This window comes from Chiloscyllium plagiosum, unplaced genomic scaffold, assembly GCF_037043375.1.
Source record: "Chiloscyllium plagiosum isolate Xiang-an unplaced genomic scaffold, Cpla_swu_hap1 HiC_scaffold_1, whole genome shotgun sequence".
Lineage (NCBI taxonomy): Eukaryota > Metazoa > Chordata > Chondrichthyes > Orectolobiformes > Hemiscylliidae > Chiloscyllium > Chiloscyllium plagiosum.
In genome coordinates this window covers 133,895,949-133,921,471 of record NW_028270139.1, presented here as the reverse complement: position 1 = coordinate 133,921,471, position 25,523 = coordinate 133,895,949, and the positions used below count along the sequence as shown (strand labels likewise).

Sequence of the window (25,523 nt, the reverse complement as noted above, 5' to 3'; positions counted from 1 at the left end):
GAGCAGCCTGACAACTTTTTTTTTGAGCAAATTCAAACATCTGATTCAGGGTGACAGCTAGCCTTCATACCAACATCATAATAGCGAATTTTAAATTACAAGGACAAAAGTTGATAAAGATGAAGTGTCAGATAGAGTTTTGGTACTTAAAGCTAATGAGGCATTGGGACCAGATGAGATGCATTAAAGGATGTTGAAGGAAAGGTGTGCGGAAATTGCTGAGGCACTGGCCATAATCTTTCAATCTTCCCTAGCTGCAAGGAAAGTGCCAGAAAACTTGAGAACTGCAAACCTGACAGCCTTGTTTAGAAAATAGTTGCAAGGATAACTCCAGAGAGTCAGTTTAACTTCAGTTATTGGAAAGCTTCTGGAAACAATCATTTGGGAAATAATTAGTAGTCACGTGGATAAAGATGGGTTGATTTGGAAGAGTCAGCACACATTTCCAAAGGTGAAATGGTGTTTAACTAACTTGCTGGACATTTTGAAGAGGTAACAAGGGTTGCTGATGGTAATATTGTTGATATGGTATATATGGACTTGCAGAAAGTATTTTATACTTTACTCAATTGTTTTACACAAAAAAGTTGGAATAATAGTGACAGTAGCAACATTGTTACAAATTGGTTGAGTAATAAGGAAGAGAATTCAGCTCAATGGATATTTTTCAGGCTAGATGAAGGTTTGTAGTAGGGTTCCTCAACGGTTAGTAAGGGGACACTTTATGGATGTTACAAAACCTGGATATATTGAAAACAGTGAGAAGGACAGTGCAAATCTCAAAAGGACACAGATAAGGTAAGGGAGTTATCAAAGAGGTGGCAAAGCACGAGGTGATGCATTTTGGCAGGAAGAACATCTAGAGACAATATAACAATTTCAAAGGGTACAAGAGCAGTGGGATTTATGTATTTGTGCATAGCTCATTGAAGCTGTATGACAGGCAGAGAGAGAGAGTGCAATTAATGAAACATACACCATCCGAGGCTTTACTTGATGGGGTATAAAGCAAAATAGCAAGGCGTTGATGCTGAACTTGTCTAAGATGGTTGTTAAACCCTACCTGCAGTACGGTGTACAGTTCTGGGTGCTATATTGTAGGTCAGATGTGAACACATTGGAGAGAATGCAGAAGTGTTTCCAGGGATGAGAAACTTCAGATATAGGAGGATCGACAGGATGGGACTCTTATCTTCACAGGTAAGGTGGCTAAGAGGAAATTTTATAGAAGTATTCAAAATCATGAGCAAAGAGGGAAAAACTGTTCCCATTTCTAAAAGGATCAAAAACGAGAATGCACAAATTTAAAGCGATTTGCAAAAGAAATAAATGGACTGTGAGAAGAAACATTTTCACACAGTGAGTAGTTATAGGAGATCTATAGCATGGAAACAAGCCCAGCGTACACAATTTAAACTGGTCTCGTTTGTCTGCATTTGATCAATATCATATTAGGAGTATGAAATGCACTGCCTAGAAAAGTGGGAGACGGCAGGTTCAATTGAGGCATTTAAAAGGGATAATTATTTAAATAGAAACAATATGCAAAGATATGATGCAAAGGCAGCAGAATGGCACTAAGTCATCAGGCTGACTTGGACAGCCAGTAGACATGATGGCTGAATAGCCTCCTTCTGCAGTGCAGTAGTTGTTTGGATCTTTGACAAGTCTTATCCCTCTGTACCATCCCATTCAAAGCCATTCAGAGTCAGCATACCTTCAAAGTCTTCAAGTGCACTATCATCCACCAAGAGTAACGGTCTGATCTGCTCTTGCTCAACAAGATTTCTGGCTGCCGTTAGAGATGTGAAGATCTCTTCCTCGTGGATGTCAAAGTTGAGCTTCTGTAGTCGTTCAAACAGTGTTCGTTTACACTCCTTGGTGGTGTTAGTCACAAACCTCACAGCTACAGGAGCACTGCGCAACCTATGTAAATTACTGAAGTCAATGCTAGCTTCTTTCTCAGCTCATTGCATAAAACAGCTTCTTTCTTAAAAAAATAATTGCACAAATGTAGAGGTTATCTTTGAAATGTCATTAGAAACTATAACCAAAGTTAAATCCAAACATATAGAAACATCCACCAGTTATTTTTGACAATTTATTTCAGAAATCAATGAAATTTTAAGACTTCACTGAAGATTTTTTCCAATCAAAGAAATTGTTAACCACAACTAAGCATAAAAATCTGTTGATACTATACAAGCTTTATAAATTGAAGAGAGATGCCTAGTAGCAAAAAGGAAGTTGCATACACATTCTGTTCTATAAATATGCTATCATATTAATAAAGGTATCAGCACATTTGTCCAGAGTCTAGGCACAAAACAGACAAGGGCATAGGATGAACTCAGGGTGGAAGACTTCAAAGTTCATCGCCAAAAGCAGCTCGGTGACACCATGACAACTTGGTCAGTAAAGTACAGAACTGCAAAAGGTAAAGCTGGCATATTTGCAACTATCCTCGGCCTAAGTGCCCATGTGGATGATCCATCTTATTTCAAGTCCCAAGCTGGCATTAAATTAAATTATTCTTTTTCAAGCATTCCCCTCGAGACTTGGTTGAAAATTATTTTTTTGACTTTTAGGGACAGCTTTTTTGTTCTTACGAATTCATTTATTAGCTGACGTGATCATACACTAACAAGATCGTCTGGAATTCTGTTGATACATGAAGTACTTGGACCAGCACAGAAGCAAGTTAAAATAATTTATAAATACCCACAATAATAACCAACTTTCCATTAATCTTAAAGTCACAACAAGAAAAGCATTAACATCACTTAATTAAAATTTGTATAAGGTAATAGGCACAAGTTAATACTTATTTTCAAAAAAATAAGCAACAACCACTTCTACGCATGAAAAGCCATCACCCCAAACATAACTTTCACAGACTGGTGAAATCATAGTTAACATATGAGAAAAGAAGTGAGTCAAACAGTCAGGGCAGGCAGGAACAAAGCAGAGAACAAAGTAGGTCTGATAAATTAAATTGCATTTAGTTCAATGCAAGCGGCTGAACAGGGAAGGCAGATGAACTCAACATGGTTGGGAACATGGGACTGGGATATCACAGCAATTACAGAAACATGGCTCAGGTATGGACAGAGCTGGCAGTTTAATGTTCCAGGATACAAATGCTATAAGAAGGATAGAAAGGGAGGCAAGAGAGAAGTTGGGGGTTTGGGGGAGGAGGGGGGGGTGGGAGTTGATAAGGGATAGCATTACAGCTGTAGTTAGGGAGGATATTCCTGGAAATACATCAAGGGGAGTTATTTGGGTGCAACTGACAAATAAGAAAGGGATGATCACCTTACTGGGATTGCATTACAGACCCATAGTCAGCCGGGAAATTGAGAAACAAATTTGTAAGGAGATTTCAGTTATCTGTAAGAATAATAGGGTGGTTATGGTAGGGGATTTTAACTTTCCAAACATAGACTGGGACTGCCATAGTGTTAAGGGTTTAGATGGGAGGGATTTGTTAAGTGCGTACAAGACAAGTTTCTGAGTCAGTATGTGGATGGTACCCACTAGAGAAAGTGCAAAACTTGACCTACTCTTGGGAAATAAGGCAGGGCAGGTGACTGAGGTTTCAGTGGGGGAGCACTTTGAGGCCAGCGACCATAATTCTATTAGTTTTAAAATAACGATGGAAAAGGATAGACCAGATCTAAAAGTTGAAGTTCTAATAGGGAGGAAGGCCAATTTAGATGGTATTAGGCAAGAACTTTCAAAGGATGAATGGGGGCAGACGTTCACAGGTAAAAGGGTTGGCTGGAAAATGGGAAGCCTTCAGAAATGAGATAGAGAGACCAGAGAAAGTATATTCCTGTTAGGGTGAAAGGCTGGTAGGTGTAGGGATTGCTGGATGACTGGAGAAATTGAGGGTTTGGTTAAGAAAAAGAAGGAAACATATGTCAGGTATAGACAGGAGAGATCAAGTGAATCCTTAGAAGTGTATAAAGGGAGTAGGAGTATACTTAAGAGGGAAATCAGGAGGGCAAAAAGGGGACATGAGATAGCTTTTGCAAATAGGGTTAAGGAGAATCCAAAGGGCTTTTACAAATACATTAAGAACAAAAGGGTAACTAGGGAGAGAATAGGGCCCCTCAAAGATCAGCAAGGCGGCCTTTGTGTGGAGCCGCAGAAAATGGGGGAGGTACTAAACAAGTATTTTGCATCAGTGTTTATGTTGGAGAAGGACATGGAAGATATAGAATGTGGGGAAATAGATGGTGGCATCTTGAAAAATGTCCATATTACAGAGCTGGATGTCTTCAAACGCATATCAAACGGAAATCCTGAGGGACAGTATGTACATGTATTTGGAAAGGCAAGGACTGATTAGGGATCATCAACATGGCTTTGCACATGGGAAATCACAAGTGTCTCAAACTTGATTTGAGTTTTTTGAAAAAGTAACAAAGAGGATTGATGAGGCCAGAGCACTGGACATGATCTATATGAACTTCAGTAAGGGGTTTGACAAGGTTCCCCATGAGAGACTGATTAGCAAGGTTAGATCTCATGGAATACAGGGAGAAATAGCCATTTGGATACAGAACTAGCTCAAAGGTAGAAGACAGATGGTGGTGGGGGAGGGTTGTTTTTCCAGACTGGAGGTCTGTGACCAGTGGAGTGGCACAAGGATTGGTAGTGGGTCCACTACCTTTCGTAATTTGGATGTGAACACAGGAGGTATAGTTAGTAAGTCTGCAGATGATCCCAAAACTGGAGGTGTAGTGGACAGCAAAGAAGGTTACTTCAGATTACAACAGGGTCTTCATCAGATGGGCCAATGGGCTGAGGAGTAGCAGATGGAGTTTAATTTTGATAAATGCGGGGTGCTACATTTTGAGAAAGCAAATCTTAGCAGGACCACACATTTAATGGTAAGGTCCTAGGGAGTGTTACTGAACAAAGAGACCTTGGGGTGCAGGTTCATAGCTCCTTGAAAGTGGAGTCGCAGGTAGATAGTATAGTGACGAAGGCTTTTGGTATGCTTTCCTTTATTGGTCAGAGCATTGAGCATAGAGGTTGGGAGGTCATGTTGCAGCTGTACAGCACATTAGTTAGGCCACTTTTGGAATATTGCATGCGATTTTGGTCTCCTTCCTATCGAAAGGATGTTATGACATTTGAAAGGGTTCAGAAAAGATTTACATGTATCTTGCCAGGGTTGGAGGATTTGAGTTATAGGGGAGGCTGAACAGGCTGGGGCTATTTTCCCTGGAGCGTTGGAGGCTGCAGGGTGACTTGTAGAGGTTTATGAAATCATGAGGGACATGGAAAGCATAAATAGACAAAGTATTTTCCCTGGGATGGGGGAGTCCAGAACTAGAGGGCATAGGTTTAGACTGAGAGGGTAAAGATATAAAAGAGACCTAAGGGGCAACTTTTTCACGCAGAGGGTGATGCATGTATGGAATGAGCTGCCAGAGGAAGTGGTGGAGGCTGGTACAATTGCAACATTCAAAAGGCATCTGGATAGGTACATGAATAGGAAGGGTTTAGAGGGATACGGGCCAAATACTGGCAAATGGGACTAGATTAGGTTGGGATATTTGGTTGGCATGGACGAGTTGGACTGAAGGGTCTGTTTCCATGCTGTACATTTCTATGACTATGTTTCAACATGTACATAGACACAAAGTTGTAACATTTTCATCAGGCAATTTTTCAGCACCATTCCTGACCCTTCAGATATTGAAGCAGTCCCTGCCCATAAACAGCAAGCGTTGGACAATACCCAGGTTTGGGTTAATAAATGGAAAATTATGTGTGCGCTATATTAGTGCTAAGCAATTTCACTGGAAAGTGAACTGGACCAGGATATCAAAATTGTGGTTGCAATATCAGGTCACAAACTGGGAATTCTGTGGCAGGTAAATCACCTCCTGACTCTCAAAAGCTTGGTTATTGTCTCCCAGCCACAAGTTAGGAAAATGATAGAATATTCTCCCCTTACCTGGATGATTGGTGCTCTAGGTACACTTCAAAGGCTCATCACTACACAGTTCAAAGCAGCACAACTTTTCACAGCCCCCAAATAGAATCTTTGAAACCTGCCACCTCTACCATGTAGATGTTCCTCTTTAAACCACACAGCACCCTGACTGTGGCTGGGTCAATGTGCTGGAACTCCCCTCTCTTAACAGCGCCAACACCACATGGACAGCAACAGATGATGAAAACATCTCACCTACATTTTCTCAAGGACAGTTTGGAATGGCAATAAATAATGTCGAGCTAGTGACACCCAAATCTCATGATTCCATAATAAAGTGCAAAGGGGTCAATGCCTATTTTAGCACTGTCTGTGATCCCTCCCTTCCTCTGAACCTGAGCACCACTTTACCAGATTGGGTAACTCTCAAACCAGATGGCCCTGAACATGCTGGCCTACACGCATCCATTGTCCCTGAAGGGCCCAACGCCAAAACAAAAACTCAAATAAAAAAATACTGGTGAGAATCTAAACTCTGGATTTAGGCTGTTGTCAGGAGCAACCAATTAATACATGCCCTTACTAACAGCAAAATGGCTTCTTAATGTAGTAATATAAAGTAACATAACAAAATAGTTTCTAGGCTGAAAATTGACAATTCTGTTTAAAATGGCTTTTTACCCTGCTAAAAGCTGCATTCCTGAACTAGCTGAACCAAACATGAGCAGACAATGCTTCCTTCACAGTATGGAATTAACTAAGCTAGATAGGACATTACTAACCATCCTAGCTAACCTTGGAGACACTGGTGCCAAAAGATAAAATGTGCAAAGTTAGTTCCCAGGAAATATCATAGACATGTGTTAAGCCAATAATGTCATTTTATTAAATTTTATTGGATTTACTCTGTAATTAAGGCTGTACTATTTTTCAAAAACAGTTATAAAAATTGAATTTCTTTTAAGCCATTTGCACAGTTTCTCCAAGGAACATGGAAAAGTGTTTAACGTCTGTGCTGCTGGACAACCTGAGCCCGACAGTGATAATAAAGTGTGAAATCTTGCAGAACGAGAATTGCTAGTGTTTATTTGACAGATTGCGGAAGCCAGGGACCCCTCCTGTGGGTCGAGATCTTCACTGGAATGTGGATCTGGAAGGGAAGGTAAGTAAAAGGTAACGAAAGTAAGTGGGGGCAAACTTACTTCTGTAGTGCTTCCTGTGCACCAGATATGGCTGTATCTTCAATGTGTAATGTTCCACTGAGATCTACTAGGACAGCCTTTAATGCTCGTCGTGTTGCCATTCTCTATTAACAAATATAATCTGTCAACATAAAATAGGGAAAGGAACAAAAAAGCACTCAGATTGGCAGATCTACTTCTTATTTGCTCTAGGTAGAGGAGTAATACTAAAAAGGCTGTATTTATTGCTTGTCCACGTACTGAAAAAATGTGCTGCTAGGCCTTCCTCTTGAATTATTACATTCTTTGTGGTGGTACTGCACCCATAAATTTGTTAGAAAGGGCATGCTAAGGTTTTGATCCAGGTACAAAGGCATGCATTGATTCTCAGATCCACACCAATGTTTCTTCACATCCAGGATAAAAACAGTGTAGAACAAAATCATACAAACAAATATATTGCTATGGAGGTCAGTTAGTTCAATTGGTTGACAGCTGGTTTGCAATACAGCATGATGTGAACAGGGTGGGTTCAATTCCCAAGCTCCTCGGATGCTGCCTGACCTGCTGTGCTTTTCCAGCACCATTCTAATCTCGACTCTGGTTTTCAGCATCTGCAGCCCTTGTTTTTACCTCAATTTCCACACTGGCTGACATTACCATGAAGGACTCTCCTTCTAAAACTCTTCCCTCACTAGAGACCTGGTGATCCTCAGGTGAAAACCAGCAATCATCTCCCTCTAATGAACGATTCTCCTAATCTCTTATTTTAAAAGGAAGACCCTCTATTTTTAAATAAAGTCTGCTTGTTCTAGATTTCTCCTTGAGGGGAAATATCCTCTCAGCATCTACCCTGTCAAGACCCCAGAATCTTATAAGTTTCAGTTTACATTCTCTCATTTATCACATTGTGGGCCTTGTGGCTGGGCCTTAAACAAATCCTGGAACCAGTGTACTACTCTACTATTACCCAGTGATAGGATGTTTCAAAGTATACCAATGTTAGAGGTACACAGTTAAGCAAGACTGTCACTGGAATTTCCAATATTAAAGACAGTATCAGTGTCAGTGTCAATTGTTGTACAAACCCATCCTGTCACCTTTAGTGAAGGAAATCTGCCATCTTTGCCCAGTATTCACACCTGCTCTGGCCTATTTAGGACTGCAGACCTCAGCAATGTTGACAACTTTTAAAGTTTCTCTGAAATGGCCTTGTCAGTTGTGGTAAAGTCACTACAAAATCTAAACCAAGGAATGAAACAGGACAGATCACACGGCATCAGTGTAGACACCAGAAATCCCAGCCACATCATATCTGCAAAGTTCTGAACATCTGGATGTTGTGCTGAGATTAGGAGAGCTAACCTATAGACAAATCAAGCAACATTACAAACATGGAATCATACCTTACTATGTTCCAGACACCATCATCTCCATCCTCTGATATGTTCTGTCCTACTAGCAGGACAGATCTACTAGAGGTAGCAGAACAATGGAGGTGGTGGTGGTGATGATGATGGTAGGGAATGGGGGAGTCACTCCACAATATTGAAGTTTAATGGCATCGTCCAGTCATAGAGTTGTACAGCACGGAAATAGACCCTTTGGTCCTACTCATCCGCTCTGGTAACCTAAACACATCTAGTAGGAGAAAAAGTGACAAAAATGTGTTGCTGGAAAAGCGCGGCAGGTCAGGCAGCATCCAAGGAGCAGGAGAATCGACGTTTCGGGCATGAGCCCTTCTTCAGGAATGAGGAAAATGTGCCAAGAATGGCTAAGATAAAAGGTAGGGAGGAAGGACTTGGTGGGGGGAGAGCGTTGGAAATGCGATAGGTGGAAGGAGGTCAAGGTGAGGTTGATAGGCCGGAGTGGGGGTGGGGGCACAGAGGTTAGGAAGAAGATTGCAGGTTAGGAAGGTGGTGCTGAGTTCAAGGGTTGGGACTGAGACAAGGTGTGGGGAGGGGAAATGAGGAAACTGGAGAAATCTGAGTTCATCCCTTGTGGATGGGGGGTTCCTAGGCGGAAGATGAGGCGCTCTTCCTCCAGCCGTCGTGTTGCTATGGTCTGGTGATGGAGGAGTCCAAGGACCTGCATGTCTTCGGTGAGGTGGGAGGGGGAGTTGAAGTGTTGGGCCACGGGGTGGTTGGGTTGGTTGGTCCGGGTGTCCCAGAGGTGTTCTCTGAAACGTTCCACAAGTAGGCGGCCTGTCTCCCCAATATAGAGGAGGCCACATCGAGTGCAGCGGATGCAGTAAAGGATGTGTGTGGAGGTGCAGGTGAATTTGTGGCGGATATGGAAGGATCCCTTGGGGCGTTGGAGGGAAGTAAGTCGGGGGGGGGGGGGGGGGAAGGGAAGGTGTGGGCGCAAGTTTTGCATTTCTTGCAGTTGCAGGGGAAGGTGCCAGGAGTGGAGGCTGGGTTGGTGGGGGGTGTGGACCTGACGAGGGAGTCACGGAGGGAGTGGTCTTTTCGGAACGCTGATAGGGGAGGGGAGGGGAGGGAAATATATCCCTGGTGGTGGGGTCCGTTTGGAGGTGGCGGAAATGACGACGGATGATACGATGTATATGGAGGTTGGTGGGGTGGTAGGTGAGGACCAGTGGGTGGTGGCGATTGGAGGAGGAGCGGGAAGTGGAGGAGATCTCGTCCCATTATTTGGACCATATCCCTCTAAACCTTTCCTATTCACGTACCCATCCAGATGCCTTTTAAATGTTGTAATTATTCCAGTCTCCACCATCTCCTCTGGCAGTTTGTTCCATACACACACACCACCCTCTGCATCAAAACGTTGCCTGTCAGGTCCCTTTAAAATATTTCACCCTCAACCTAAGCCCTCTAGTTTTGGACTCCCCTACCCTAGGAAAATACCTTGGCTATTCACCTTATCCATACTCTTCATGATTTTATAAATCTCTATAAGGTCACCCCTTAGCCAAGTAAAATTTAAACAAGGTGACCTCCTGCTCATTACTGTGTACAGCCCCTTGGCTGATGAATCACCACTTCTCCACGTTAAACACTATTTAGCAGAAGTACTGAGAGTGGCATTTCACAGAACGGAACCTGGATTGGGGATTTTGATGCCCATCACAAAGCGTGGCTTGACAACAGCACTCCTGACCAAGTTGGGCAAGAACCATTCATCTATTGCAGTAAGTAATGGCAGAAACAAAGGGTAGCGCACCTCATTCTCCACAATCTACTTGTCACAGAAGATGCATGTTTCCATCACAGTATCATCAGCAAGGACCACCACACAGTCTTGTGAAGACCAAGTCCTATCTTCACATTGAGGATACTGTACATATGTTGTGTGGCATTACCACCATACCAAATGGGACAGACTTTGAACAGATCTAGCAACTCAAAACCTTGAGGTGCTGCAAGTCATCATCATCAGCAGCAATGTACCAAACCACTATCTGTAATCACATCTATCCAGAGTATCCCCCATGCTACCACTAAGTCAGGGCAACAACCCTGGTTCTATGAGAAATGCGGGACAGCATGGCAGCAGAAAGACTACATGTTAGCCATGGGTAAGGTCCCAGAAAACTGGAGGGTAGCAACAGGGTGGTGGTGGTTTTCAAACTGGAGGCCTGTGACCAATGGAGTGCCACAAGGATCGATGCTGGGTCCTCTATTTTTGTCATAGAGTCATAGAGATGTACAGCATAGAAACAGACCCTTCGGTCCAACCCGTCCATGCTGACCAGGTCCTAGGGAGTGTTGTTGAACAAAGAGACCTTATAGTGCAGGTTCATAGCTCCTTGAAAGTGGAGTCACAGGTAGATAGGATAGTGAAGGCGGCGTTTGGTATGCTTTCCTTTATTGGTCAGAGTATGGAGTACAGGAGTTGGGAGGTCATGTCGCGGCTGTACAGGACATTGGTTAGGCCACTGTTGGAATATTGCATGCAATTTTGGTCTCCTTCCTATCGGAAAGATGTTGTGAAACTTGAAAGGGTTCAGAAAAGATTTACAAGGATGTTGCTAGAGTTGAAGAATTTGAGCTATAGAGAGAGGCTGAACAGGTTGGGGCTGTTTTCCCTGGAGCGTTGGAGGTTGAGGGGTGACCTTATAAAGGTTTACAAAATTATGAGGGGCATAATTAGAGGAGAAAGATTTAAAAGGGAGCTGAGGGACAACCTTTTCCACAGAGGGTGGTTTGTATGTGGAATGAACTGCCAGATGAAGTGGGAGATGCAGTTACAGTTGCAACATTTAAAAGATATTTGGATAGGTACACAAGGAAAGGTTTAAAGGGATATGGTCGTAACATAGGCAAGTGGAACTAGGTTAGTTTTGGACAATTTGTTGGTATGGATGAGTTGGACAGAGGGGTCTGTTTCTGTGCTGTATGGCTCTAATGCTGTCTTTTATTTGCAGCATAATCTGATTGCCACACAGGTAGTTTTGTGTTGTAGCTTCATCAACTCGACACAGATTCTGATATCACAGAGACAGAATCTTCCATGCTGACCAATATATCCATCCACACTAACCCATTTCCCTGCACATGGCCCATAAATTCTAAAACTTTCTGATCCGAGTATTTATCCAAATGCCTTTTAAATACTGTTAATGTACCTGCCTCAACCACTTCTGCTGACAGCTCACTGCATATGCATACCACCCTCTGTGTGAAAAATGTTGCCCCTCAGGTTCCCTTTTATTCTTCCCCAATAACATTAAACTGATGCCCTCTAGACCTCGATTCCCCAACCATGGGAAAAAGACTGAGTGCATTCACCCTATCTATGCCTCTAATGAACTTATACACTTCTATAATATCTTCCCTCCGTCTCCTTTGCTGTAAAGAAAAGGTCCTAGCTTGTCCAAACTCGCCCAACTCCAAATCAAACTTCTATCTCTAATCTCAAGATTCATCATGTTCCTCTTCTCAGTGAGAGGCACATCAGCAATCCTCCAGTACTCTGGCACCTTACCCATTGCTGTAAATGATATAAATATTACCGCTAGGAGCCCTGAAATGTCTTCCCTAACTCCCTAAAATATCATGGGATACAATTGATTAGAAAGCTGTATAAATTTCCAGGACATGTTTTTGAAGGCCTCCAGCATTTCCTCTTCAGTAATATGGACTATTTTCAAGACATCAATATTTATTTTCCCTGAGTTCCCTATCTTCTCGATTTATGGGCATCGCTGGCTGGGACAGCATTTATTACTCATCCTCAGTTGCCTTTTATAAGTTAGTGGTGACTTGCTGCCTTGAATCATTGCAAACCATTTGGTGTGTACACACACACACACACGCACAGCCTTTGAGGGAGGTGTTCCAGGATTTTGACCCAGCAACAGTGAAGGTACAGCAATACATTTGGAAAACAAGATTAGGTAACTTGCAGGCGGTAGTGCTCCCATGCATCGGCTAGCCTTCTCCTACTAAGTAGTGGAGGTCATAAGTTTGGAAGGTCATGCTGTAAGGGCCTTGGTAAATTTTGATAAGGCATCTTGTAGGTGGTACACACTGCTGGCACTGAGCTTCAGTGTGCAGGGAGTGAATGTTTGTGGATGTGGTGCTAACCAGACTGCTCTGTCTTGTACATTGTCAATCTTATTGAGAAAGATGTTGAGTTGCACTCACCCAGGCAAATTGAGAGTATTCCATCATATTCCTGACATGCGCATTATAAAAGACAGAAAAGGTTTTGAAGAATTTGGAGTTAAGCTGCAGAATTCTAAACATGCTCTTATTTGACTATATTTATATGGATGGGCCAGTTCAGTTTCTAGTCAAGGACTGGACCTAGGATATTAACAATGAGGATTCAACAATGGTAATGCCATTAAACTTCAAGGAGTGATGGGTAGATTCTCTCTTGTTCAAAATAGAGTCAGAGATTTAAAGCATGGAAACAGACCCTTCAATCCTACCCGTCCATGCCGACCAGATATCCCAACCCAATCTAGTCCCACCTGCCAGCACCAGGCCCATATCCCTCCAAATCCTTCCTATTCATATACCCATCCAAATGCCTCTTAAATGTTGCAATTGTACCTGCCTCCACCACTTCCTCTGGCAGCTCATTCCATGCACGTACCACCCCTCTGTGTAAAAAAGTTGCCCTGTCGGTCTCTTTTATATCTTTCCCCTCACCCTAAATCTGTGCCCTCTAGTTCTGGACACCCCGACCCCAGGGAAAAAACTTTGCCTATTTACCCTATCCATGCTCCTCATAATTTTGTAAATCTCTATAAGGTCACCTCTCAGCTTCCAACGCTCCAGGGAAAACACCCCCAGCCTGTTCAGCCTCTCCCTATAGCGCAAATCCTCCAACCCTGGCAACATCCTTGCAAATCTTTTCTGAACCCTTTCAAGTTTCACAACATCTTTCCAATAGGAAGATCAGAATTGCACGCAGAATTCCAAAAGTGGCCTAACCAATGTCCTGTACAGCTGCAACATGACCTCCCAACTCCTGTACTCAATATTCTGACCAATAAAGGAAAGCATACCAAATACCTTCTTCACTATCCTATCTACCTGCGACTCCACTTTCAAGGAGTTATGAACCTGCACACCAAGGTCTCTTTGTTCAGCAACACTCCCGAGGACCTTACCATTAAGTGCATAAGTCCTGCTAAGATTTGCTTTCCCAAAATGCAGCACCTTGCATTTATCTGAATTAAACTCCATCTGCCACTTCTCAGCCCATTAGCCCATCTGGTCCATCTGTTGTAATTTGAGGTAACCCTCTTCGCTGTCCATTACACCTCCAATTTTGGTGTCATCTGCAAACTTACTAACTGTACTGCTTATACTCACATCCAAATCATTTATGTAAATGACAAAAAGTACAGGACCCAGCACCGATCCTTGTGGCACTCCAATGGTCACAGGCCTGCAGTCTGAAAAACAATCCTCCACCACCACCCTCTGTCTTCTACCTTTGAGCCAGTTCTGTATCCAAATGGCTAGTTCTCCGTATTTCAGGACATCTAATCTTGTTAATCAGTCTCCCATGGGGAACCTTGTCGAAACCTACTGAAGATCATATAGATCACATCTACCACTCTGTCGTCATCAATCCTCTTTATTACTTCCACAAAAACTCAATCAAGTTTGTGAGACATGATTTCCTACACACAAAGCCATGTTGACTATCCCTAATTAGTCCTTGCCTTTCCAAATACATGTACATCCTGTCCCTCAGGATTCCCTCCAACAACTTGCCCACCACCAATGTCTGGCTCCCTGGTCTATAGTTCCCTGGCTTGTCCTTACCACCCTTTTTAAACAGTGGCACCACGTTAGCCAACCTCCAGTTTTTCTGCACCTCACCTGTGACTATCGATGACACAAATATCTCAGCAAGAGGCCCAGCAATCACTTCTCTAGCTTCCCACAGAGTTCTCGGTACACTTAATAAGATCCTGGGATTTATCCACCTTTACCCGTTTCAAGACATCAAGCACTTCCTCCTCTGTAATATGGACATTTTGCAAGATTTCACTATCTATTTCCCTACAGTCTATATCTTCCATATCCTTTTCCACAGTAAATACTGATGCAAAATACTCATTTAGTATCTTCCCCATTTTCTGCGGCTCCACACAATGGCCGCTTTACTGATCTTTGAGGGGCCCTATTCTCTCCCTAGTTACCCTTTCGTCCTTTATGTATTTGTAAAAACTCGTTGGAATAATAATTGCCTGGAATTTATGTGGCACGACTATTGCTTGCCACTTATCAGCCTACTCCTGGATATTGTCCATGTCTTGCAGTCCACATCCAAACACAGCCTCAGTATCTAAGAAGTTATGAATGATGCTGAACATTATGTAGTGAACATCTTCACTTCTGATCTTCTGATGGAGGAAAGGTCATGAATGAATAGGCTAAAAATGGATGAGCCTAGGACCAGGCTGATAAGTGGCAAGTAATAGTCGTGCTACATAAACTCCAGGCAATTATTATTTTGAACAAGAGAGAATCTAACCATTAATCCTTGATGTTTAATGGCGGCTGAAAATGGCTGAGCCGAGGACATTACCTCATGGAATTCCTGTGAGAATGTCCTTGAACCGAGATGACAATCTCTAATGATCATATCAATCTTCCTCTATGCTGGGAATGATTCCAACCAGCAAAGAACACTCCCTGTAATTTCCATGTTTTGCTACACCTGCTGATGCTACACACATCAAGGCCATCACTCTCACTTCACCTCTGGCGTTTAGCTCTTCATTCCATGTTTGAATGAAGACTATAATGAGCTTAGGAGTTGAATGGCCCTGGTGGAACCAACACTGAGCATCAGTGAGCAGATTATTCTTACTGGTTTGCATTGTTGATTACCACTTTTGTCAGTATACTGATGATCAAAGGACTAAAGAGCTGAATGTTGGAGATGAGATGAGATGAGAGTGCCTTGATGTTAAGATAGCATTTGGGAAAAGGGTGAGAAAGTGACTTTAAGTAATGTCTTTCAGAGAACATCGTTATTGTGAAAGTACAAGTTCAAAGTGACATTTTGGACAGAAGGGGTCCTGATTAGTAAGGGGTCGATAGGTGAGTTTTCGTTCTATTACTTTCAATTTCCATTAACTTTTACTACTCTAAAACATTATGGGTATGTAAGATTTAGAATAATAGAATCCCAACAGTGCAGTTGGAGGCCATTCAGCCCATCAAAAAAGCATTCCCCTCAGTATCCCACCCCACCCAATCCCCATAACCCAGCATTTACCATGTCTAGGATAAGGGTGCCCTGTGGCTATCTCCTGTCACAAGTACATCATTTTGGGTATTCAGGGATTGATGACAGCAGCCAGACCACTGGCACCACCACTGCTGTTGTACAGCAGGGAGTGTCAAAGTGCAGAAGAGCAATAGCATAAGAGAGTCTACAATTAGCAGCACAGATAAATGCTCATGTGGCTGCAAAAGAGATCCAGGATGGTGTGCTGCCTCCCTAGTGGCAAGGTTAATGATGTCTCTGAGTGGTGTGGGATATTCTCAAAAGGGAGGGTGAGCAGCCAGAGGCCATAGTACATATTGGTACTAACGATACAGGCAGATAGAGAGCTGAGGTAGTGCAAAGGGAGTTCAGGAAGTTAGATTGCGAATTGAACAGGATGTCTCGAATTGTAATCTCAGGATTACTCAGTGCCACATTCCAGTGAGACTAGGAATAGAAAGATTGTACAGTTAAATACATGGCTAAAGAGTTGGTGTAGGAGGGAGGGTTTCAGATATGTGGGTCATTGGGATGTCTTCCAGGGAGGGAAGACAAAAAGCCTGGTTTGCTAGTGTCACTCAGGAGGATTTAAACTAGTGTGGTGAAGGGTGGGAACCAGGGCAGTAGATCAGCAAGTAAAATGACCGAGGAGTTTGAGACTAAGGCCGGTAAGGCTAAGACGAAGAAAGATGGGGGGTGATGGTGGGGGGGTTATTGAAATGGAGGCACTGGCTGCCTGAAGTCTATTTGTTTTAACACAAGCAGTGTGATAGGGACAGCAGAAGAATTTAAGAGCTCAGATTAGTACATATAGTATTGTAGTACATATGGTATTGTAGCTATTTAGAGGTTAGTCAAAAAGAAAAAGGAAACATACATAAGGCTTAGGAAATGGAAGACAGACAGAGCCTCGAAGAATACAAAGATAACAGGAAAGAACTCAAACAAGGAAGTAAGAGGGCTAAAAGGGACTGCGAAATGTCTTTGGAAGACCCTTCTACATATATAAGAGAAGAAGAGGGTAGCTAGAGAAAGGGTAGGTCCATTCAAGGACAAAAGGAGGAAATGTATATGTGGAGCTAGAGGAAGGGGGTGGTCATTAACAAAAACTTTGCACCAGTATTCACAAAGGAGAAGGAAATGGTGGATAGTAAGTCTCAAAAGGGGTATGTTGATAAACCAGAGCATATCGATATTTAAAAAAAAAAGTGTTGCTGGGTGTTTTGAAAACAAGTCCGTCCTCAGGACCTGGTGGGATTTATCCCAGTACACAGAGGCGAGGGAGGAAATTGCTGAGGTCGTGCACAAAATCTTTGTATCCTCTTTAGTCACAGGAGAAGTTCCAGAGGACTAGAGAATAGCCATTGTTGTTCCTTTGTTAAACAGATAATCCAGGAAATTACAGGCCAATGAGCCTTATGCCAGTGGTGGGAAAATTATTGGAGAAGATTCTTAGGAACACAATTTATTCACCTTTGAAAAAAAATACAGACTTATTAGCTATAGGCAGCATGAATTTGTGCGGGCAAGTTCATGTCTCACAAACTTGATTGAGTTTTTGATAAAATGACAAAGATGACTGATGAGGGCAGGGCAGGGCAGTGAATTTTGTGTACAAGGCCTGATGAAGGGCTTTTGCCCAAAACGTCGATTTTCCTGCTCCTCGGATGCTGCCTTTCCTGCTGTGCTTTTCCAGCACCACTCTGATCTAAACTCTGGTTTCCAGCATCTACAGTCCTCACCTTTGCCTACTGCAAGTTCAGAGTCAATATTAGCAAATATTTCATTGAAGCAGCAAATCAACATCTGGATCAGGGTGATTGGAATGAGGCCCAAAGTCACAAAGTAGATGCTGCCTATGAAAAATGGTAGGACTGGTATTCTGAAAAGGAATAGGTGTATAGATAAGGAAGGATTTATTAAATTGGAGAGGGACATAAGTGGCAATTATTTTCCACAAAGAATTATTCATATATGGAATAAACTGCCACAGGAGGGGGTAGATTATACAATTAGGTACAGTTACAACATTTAAAAGACATTTCAACACATACATGAATAAGAAAGGTTTAGAGGAATATGGGCCAAATGCCCATTGGTGCACAAGTTGTTGGAGGGAATTCCGAGGGACAGGATTTACACGTATTTGAAAAGGCAAGGACTTCGAGATAGTCAACATAGCTTTGTGCGTGGAAAATCATGTCTCACAAACTTGGTTGAGTTTTTTGAAGTAACAAAGAGCACTGATAAGGGCAGAGCAGTGGACATTACCTATATGGACTTGGGTAAGGCGTTTGACAATGTTCTCCAGTGGGAGACTGGTTAGCAAGGTTAGATCTCATGGAATACAGGGAAAATTAGTCATTTGGATACAGAACAGGCTCGAAGGTGGAAGACAGAGGGTGGTGGTGGAGAGTTGTTTTTCAGACTAGAGGCCTGTGACCAGTGGAGTGCCACAAGAATCAATGCTGGGTCCACTACTTTTCATCATTTATATAAATGATTTGGATGTGAACATAGGAGGTATAGTTGGTAAGTTTGCAGATGACCCCAAAATTGGAGGTGTAGTGAACAGCGAAGAGGGTTACCTCAGATTATAATGGGATCGTGATCAGACAGATCAATAAGGAGTGGCAGATGGGGTTTAACTTAGATAAATGCGAGGTGCTACATTTTGGGAAAGCAAATCAGAGCAGGACTTATACGCTTAATGCTCAGGTCCTAGGGAGTGTTGCTGAACAAAGAGACCTTGGAGTTGGGAGGTCATGTTACAGCTGTACAGGACGTTGGTTAGGCCACTTTTGGAATATTGTGTACAATTCTAGTCTCCCTCTTATCGGAAGAGTGTTGTTATGTATTTAACATGTTTTACTATTTTGCGTTTCATTATATTTTAAAACGTCAGAACTTTTTTTAAAAATCATTCACTCTAAGTTGAGTCACTTCTGGGATATTGTTTCCAATTCTGCTCTCCTTTTAGGAAAATCATTGTGAAATTTAAAAGGATACTGAAAAAAATGACAAGGATTTTGCCAGAGTTGGAAGGTTTGAGCTAAAGGGAGACGGATAGGCTGGGGCTGTTTTCCCTGGAGCAACAGAGGTTGAGGGTTGACCTCACAGAAGTTTTAAAATCATGAGCGGCATGGATAGGGTAAATAGACAAAGTCTTTTCCCCAGAGTGGGAGTCCAGAAGTAAAGGGCATAGGTTTAGGGTGAGAGGGGAAAGATTCAAAAGGTACCTAAGGGGCAAACTTTTCACACAAAGTGGTGCGTGTATGGAATGAGCTGCCAGAAGTAGAGGAGGAGGCTGGTACAACTACAACATTTAAAAGGCATCTGGGTGGATATATGAATGGGAAGTGTTGAGAGGGATATGGGCCAAATGCTGGCAAATGGGACTAGATTAATTCAGGAAATCTGGTTGACGTGAACACATTGGATCGAAGGGTTTATTTCCATGCTGTACATCTCTATGACTCTAATAGTCCTTAAATATTAGGTTAAATTGAAAGCCTATTTTTGGGGTTGGTATCTGATGATTCAGACAGTCAAAAGCCAGATTGTTAACACATGGTTTTCTGTCAGAAAGTCATACAGCACAGAAACAGACCCCTTGGTCCAACTTGTCAGGGCTGATATCCCATTCTGACCTAGTCCAGTTTGATCACATTTGGCCCATATCCCTTTAAACCCTCCCGATTCGTATACACAGTACCCACCTAAATGCTTATGAAATATTGTAATTGTACCTACCTCCACTGTTTATCTGGCAGTTTGTTCCATACACGTGCTGCCCTGTGTGAAAACATTACCACTCAGGCCCTTTTTAAAATCTTTCCCTTCTCCTCTTAAAACCATGCCCTCTCATTTTGAACTCCTCCACTTGAGGAAAAAAACCTATCCCTGTCCCTCGTGATTTTATGAACTTCCACAAGGTCACCTCTCAGCCTCTGATGCACCAAGGGAAAATAAGCCTCTGCATATTCAGCCTCTCCCACTATCTCAAACCTTCCAGCCTGATATCATCCTCATAAGTCTTTTCTGCATCCTCTCAAGTTTAAAAACATCTTTCCTATGGAACGGCGACCAGAATTGTACGCAGTATTCTAAAAGTGGTCTCAATGTCCTATACAGGTGCAGTATGACGTCCCAACTCCTTTACTCAATGCACCGACCAAGCGTGTTCCTGAATTCAAAAATAGCCCGTAGCTAATCTGCAAATTGACGTTTTTCATTTGCTTTCATGTACACTTGAAGACAATCTAATGTTAAAATACTTTCCCTCTCCACATCCCACTAAATACTAACACTCCATCCAAAATGTATCGCAATGCATTAAGTTCGAGACTTAATCACCTCCGTTGCAATGAAGAACGTGTACTTACTTATTTTTTCTTCATAAAGGTAAAATACTGCTTGTGAACAAATAAGCAGAGCTTCTGCCGTTAAAATAACATTGAATATAATCCTCCACCTCCTGGTGTCACCCTGACATTGGCAGCTACCATTCACCTATTTCCGGTTTGTCACCCACCCGCGTTGCCAGGACAACCCCCTGGTCAACCAGCCCGGCTCGACCTGGCCCCTCCTCCGTCACGGGACCTGGCCCCTCCTCCGTCACGGGACCTGGCCCCTCCTCCGTCACGGGACCTGGCCCCTCCTCCGTCACGGGACCTGGCCCCGCCTCCGTCACGGGACCTGGCCCCGCCTCCGTCACGGGACCTGGCCCCTCCTCCGTCACGGGACCTGGCCCCTCCTCCGTCACGGGACCTGGCCCCTCCTCCGTCACGGGACCTGGCCCCTCCTCCGTCACGGGACCTGGCCCTTTCGGCCTATATCAACATTTTTAATCACTTCATTTATTTTCCATTTGAAGTTTAAATTACGTCTGTCACTAGCGTTTATTAACCGGTTTACACGAATGATTTTTTTAAATCTTTATTCTCTCTGTAAGCATCCACACCGGCCGCCAACTAAACGGGCCTTTGGGCGGAGTCAGAATGATCGTGAAGTCTCAGCCACGTCAAGAGGAACCCTTGTTGGGAAAGGGTGACCTCCGAGATGGATTGGGAGGACTCCTAATGGTTACTGTCCTGTCACTGCATTAGTAATGCCAGGCTAATGTTATGGAACGTGAGTTCAAATTTCACGATGGGATGGTGAAGCTTGTATTTAATAAAAATCTAGAATTAAAATCCAGTTAATGAGAACCAATGTCATTTAAAAAAATGTCTGTTTCATTAATGTCCTTTAGAGATGAAAATCTGCTGTCCTTACCTGTTCTGACCTACAGGCTACAGCCTACATTAATATGGGCACTTGCATAGACCCCAGCTATGTCGAACAGTCCCTTCTCAGCACCTACACAGGCACTGTTCCCCAACTCTTCCGCCGTTACATTGATGACTGTGTCAGTACTGCATCCTCCACTCAGGCTGAAGTGGACCAGTTCTTCACGCTAAAAGCTCCCTGCTTCCATTCCTGATGAAGGGCTTCTGTCCGAAACGTTGGTTTTCCAGCTCCTCGAATGCTGCCTGACCTGCTGTGCTTTTCCAGCACCACTCTAATCTAAACAACAGTTCATTGACTTCACCAACAACTTCCACCCTGCCCTTAAATTCACATGGTCTATCTTGGACACCCCCTCCCTTGTCGACCCTCTGGCGACAGTCTACGAACTTACATCTACTATAAACCCACAGACTCCCATAACTACCAGGACTACACCTCCTCTCGCCCAGTATGCTGCAAGAACTCCATCCCATTTTCCCAATTCCTCCGTTTCTGTCACTGCCCTCCCCAGCCCTCTCTGCTTTCCACAAGGACTGCTCCCTTTATCACTCCTTGGTTTGCGCCACACTCCCCACCAATCCTGCACCACCAAATCCCCTGCAACCGTAAAAGATGTAAAACCTGCTGGTACACTACCCCCTCACCTCCATCCAGCACCCCAAACAGTCCTTCCAGGTGGGAAAGAGATTCACCTGCTCTCTTCTAACCTAGTTTACTGTATCAGGTACTGCCGATGCGGTCTTCTCTACATCAGTGAGACCAAACGTAAACTAAGAGCATGTTTCGCCAAGGATCTCAGCCGGGTCACCTAGTCACCGCCAATTTCAATTCCCCTTCCCATGCCCTCTGCGATATGATCATCCTCAGCTTCCTCCATTGCCACAGTGAATCAGACTGCAAATTAGAAGAACAACATCTTGTCTTCTGCTTAGACACCCTCAGCCCAGAGATCTCAACATTGAGTTCTCCAATTTCAAATAACCTCCCTTCCCATTCCTCGACTCCCTTTCCAACCCCTCCCCCTCCATTCCATTCATCTGATCAACCCTTCCTTCCAGCAACCAACAGGATTCATTCCTTCCATCAACCAACCAGGCCTTAGCCTCTACCTGTTCACCTATCACTACCTCCCCATCCAAAACCCTCCCCTACCTTTTATCTGCAGATCCCCTCACCCGAAGTCCTGAAGAAGGGTTACACCCAAAACGTTGACCCCTGATGCTGCCTGGCTTGCTGTGTTCTTCCAGCCTTCTGATTGTCTACTTTGGATTCCAGCATCTGCAGTTTTTTTTTGTCTACATTAATGTGGTTGACTGCCTTTTGAAATAGTGTAAAATAGGATTGACAGTGAGCAAGAATAGGCAGTAGTGGCAGAATCAGAGCTGGGTTAATTAATTCTTTCATTTTAACATTCATATTTGATCTTGAGCATGATTAATTTTTAACTTATACACCTCTCTGAGGAACACCACTCTAACAACTCAGTTTTTCATTTAGTTTATATTGGTTGTGTGAAAAAAAATGCTACCAGATAAGTTGCCAGAGTGCTCCTACATTTTTACATTGAGAAAGAGCATCTCATTTCTGACGAGATTCCAGAGCTCCTTCAGAAATGCAGAGTGCACTCTTAATTTGACAGGTCTCTCAGTGCAGGCTAGTTGAAGAAAATCATCACATCCTTTTATTTCACAGTCATAGATATGGTATTCTGCGACTTGAATATCCAGCATCACCGACAGCCACTTTGACAGGTCGTGCGAAAGTGTAAAGTTAGGGTGAAAGGTTCGGACCGTGTAATCATTATGCTGGAGCACAAAGTCAGAAAGAGCTAAGTAAGCAGTGGAGCATGTTTGGGAGTGCACAGGGGTTATCAGGTTTGGCTGGATGGGATGTCAGATTACAGTGGGAAGGAGGGGTGTAAGAGTTTGGGAAAGTATAGTCAGAGAGGTTGAATGATAAGACCAAAGAACAGTACACCACAGGAACAGATCCTTAGGCCCACCAAGACTATGCATGATGCCTTTCTAAACTAAAAATATTTTGCCTCTACACAGGTCCATATCCCTGTATTTCATGCCTATTCATTAATCTGCCAAGATGTCTCTTGAACATTGCTTTTGTATCTGCCCGAGGAGAGAGATGAGTTTAGTGACGAATGGGCAGTCAGTTCCTGGATTGTTGTCTGTAAGGTGGAGGATCAGTTTGATAGTTATCCAGGAGTTAGATCAGGTTTTTTAATTGTTTAACTTTTCATGGATAACAATTTAGTTAACTGCAGCGGAACCCTTTGAATTCTCCAATTTAAGTGGATACTTTCAGAAGGTTTCAGGCATAGAGGAATTACCAATAGTAAACTTCAATTTCCTGAGCAATTCCCTCAGAGTCTACATCAGGGATTCCATAGGGCCCTGATATACAGCTCCCATCTACATTGCAAAAATGGCTATGTGACTATTGGAAAATCCAGGACAATGTATTCAGTCCAATTTAAATTTCAATTTATTTTCCCTCAACATTTATCCATTTTAGATTACTTACAGTGTGGAAACAGGCCCTTCGGCCCAACAAGTCCACACCGACCCGCCGAAGCGCAACCCACCCATTGCCCTACATTTACCCCTTTACCTAACACTACGGGCAATTTAGCATGACCAATTCACCTAACCTGCACATCTTTGTGACTGTGGGAGGAAACCGGAGCACCTGGAGGAAACCCACACAGACACGGGGAGAATGTGCAAACTCCACACAGTCAATCACCTGAGTCGGGAATTGAACCCAGGTCTCTGGCGCTGTGAGGCAGCAGTGCTAATCACTGTGTCGCCCTACTGGATTCTGCTTCCATTACTGTCTTTGGTGAACTATTCCATGTGCTAACAGGTCCCACCTGCTTGAGAGTTGTGTTATAACATCGACTTACATAGAAAATGATTCTTCTAAATGTCCCCGTTATCCTTGCAATGATTTTAAATAGATGCGTTCTGGTTACCTTGAAAGGCCCTGTACTCTCATAAATGTTATTGTTTTAATGATGTATGAGAACTTTTTAAATTTTGAACTAATTAATAGGGTTGCAGAATTGTCTTTCAGGTGAGCAGAAAATAAAAGCTGGATTTTCACCAGATTTTCTAATTATTGTGGATAAAAATCCTATCTTTCTCTGATAGACTGCCTGAAAATTAATACATTTTGTAAAGCGGTTCTTTCACTGATATCTTTTGTGCCAACTTAGCTCTATTTGTGGTTTCAGTACTATTCCTCACTCTGGATCACTTTGAAAAATGAAAATTAATTTATTAAATCCTGAGGGTCCCTGACAACTTGTATTATCATCATCTTTAATGAACTCATTGGGACAGGTTGTGACACACCTCCAGGGCAGGTGGGATTTGTATCTGGTCATTCTGGCCTAGAGGTAGTGACACTACCATTATACCAAAGTCCCCTTAAATGTTTTTTGATCAACCTGTTCAGACATGTACAACACACCTTCCTTTGCACATGCTCAGTAGCTATTCAGACTATAATTAAGAGGCAGCACAGTGTCTCAGTGATTAGTACTGCTACCTCACAGCGCTGACAATCTATGCTCGATTCCAGCTTCAGATAATTGTCTGTATCGAGTTTGCACATTCTTCACATGCCTGCCTGGGTTTCCTTTGGGTACTCCAGTTTCCTCCCACTGTCCAAAGATGTGCAGGTTATGTGGATTGCCGCTTTACATCGCCCATAGTGCCCAGAGATGTGCAGGCTACGTGAGTCAGCCATGGGAAATGCAGGGTTACAGAGTTTGGGTGGGATGCTTTTCAGAGTGACAGTAAAAGATTTGATAGGCCGAATGGCCCACTTCCACTCTGTAGGGATCCTATGATTCTAACACTTTATTTCACAGTGGGGGGTAAGGCCATGATGGAATTTGAAAATAAAAACCAAGGGTTTTGAAACTGAGGCATTGCTTGACCAGGAGCCTATGTAGGTCAGTGAGGACAAATCTGATTGACAACTAGACTTAGTAAAATTAAAGCATGGGTAACAGACTTTTGGATAACCTCAAGTTTGCAGAGGATTACTGGCCAAGAGTGGGTTGAGTGATCAAGTTGATTTGAATGAGAGTATACAGAGCATGGTTCGTAACTTTGCAGATGACACCAAAATTGGTAATTTGTAGACAATAAGGAAGGTTATCTAAGGTCAAAGAGATCTTGATCAATTGGGCCAATGAATTGTTAATTTAGATAAATGTGAGGTGTTTTATTTTTGTAAGATGAACAGGGCAGAACTTACACAGTAAATGGTAGGACAATGGGGAACGTTGTAGAACAGAGAGACCTAGGGGTTTAGGTACATAGGCAGAGGTGGGTACTGCAGATGCTGGAGATTAGAGTCAA

At 43.0% G+C, this 25,523-nt stretch overlaps 1 protein-coding gene across 5 annotated transcripts in view; it reads right to left on the bottom strand.

Annotated features, from left to right (window-relative positions):
• Window positions 1–20,376, bottom strand: part of hdhd2 (haloacid dehalogenase-like hydrolase domain containing 2) — a 43,621-nt gene extending 23,245 nt beyond the window's left edge. For 4 of the 5 annotated variants that reach the window (XM_087990932.1, XM_043716254.2, XM_043716311.2 and 1 more), the window contains exons 1-3: window positions 20,229–20,376; window positions 7,156–7,276; window positions 1,718–1,926 (exon numbers count right to left, since the gene is read on the bottom strand). In XM_087990932.1, the coding sequence (XP_087847058.1) occupies window positions 1,718–1,926; window positions 7,156–7,256 (310 nt within the window). In that variant the 5' untranslated portion in view covers window positions 7,257–7,276; window positions 20,229–20,376. The remainder of the gene's footprint in view (window positions 1–1,717; window positions 1,927–7,155; window positions 7,277–20,228) is intronic. The other variant, XM_043716393.2, reaches the window with a different exon arrangement.
• Window positions 20,377–25,523: the final 5,147 nt, after the last annotated feature.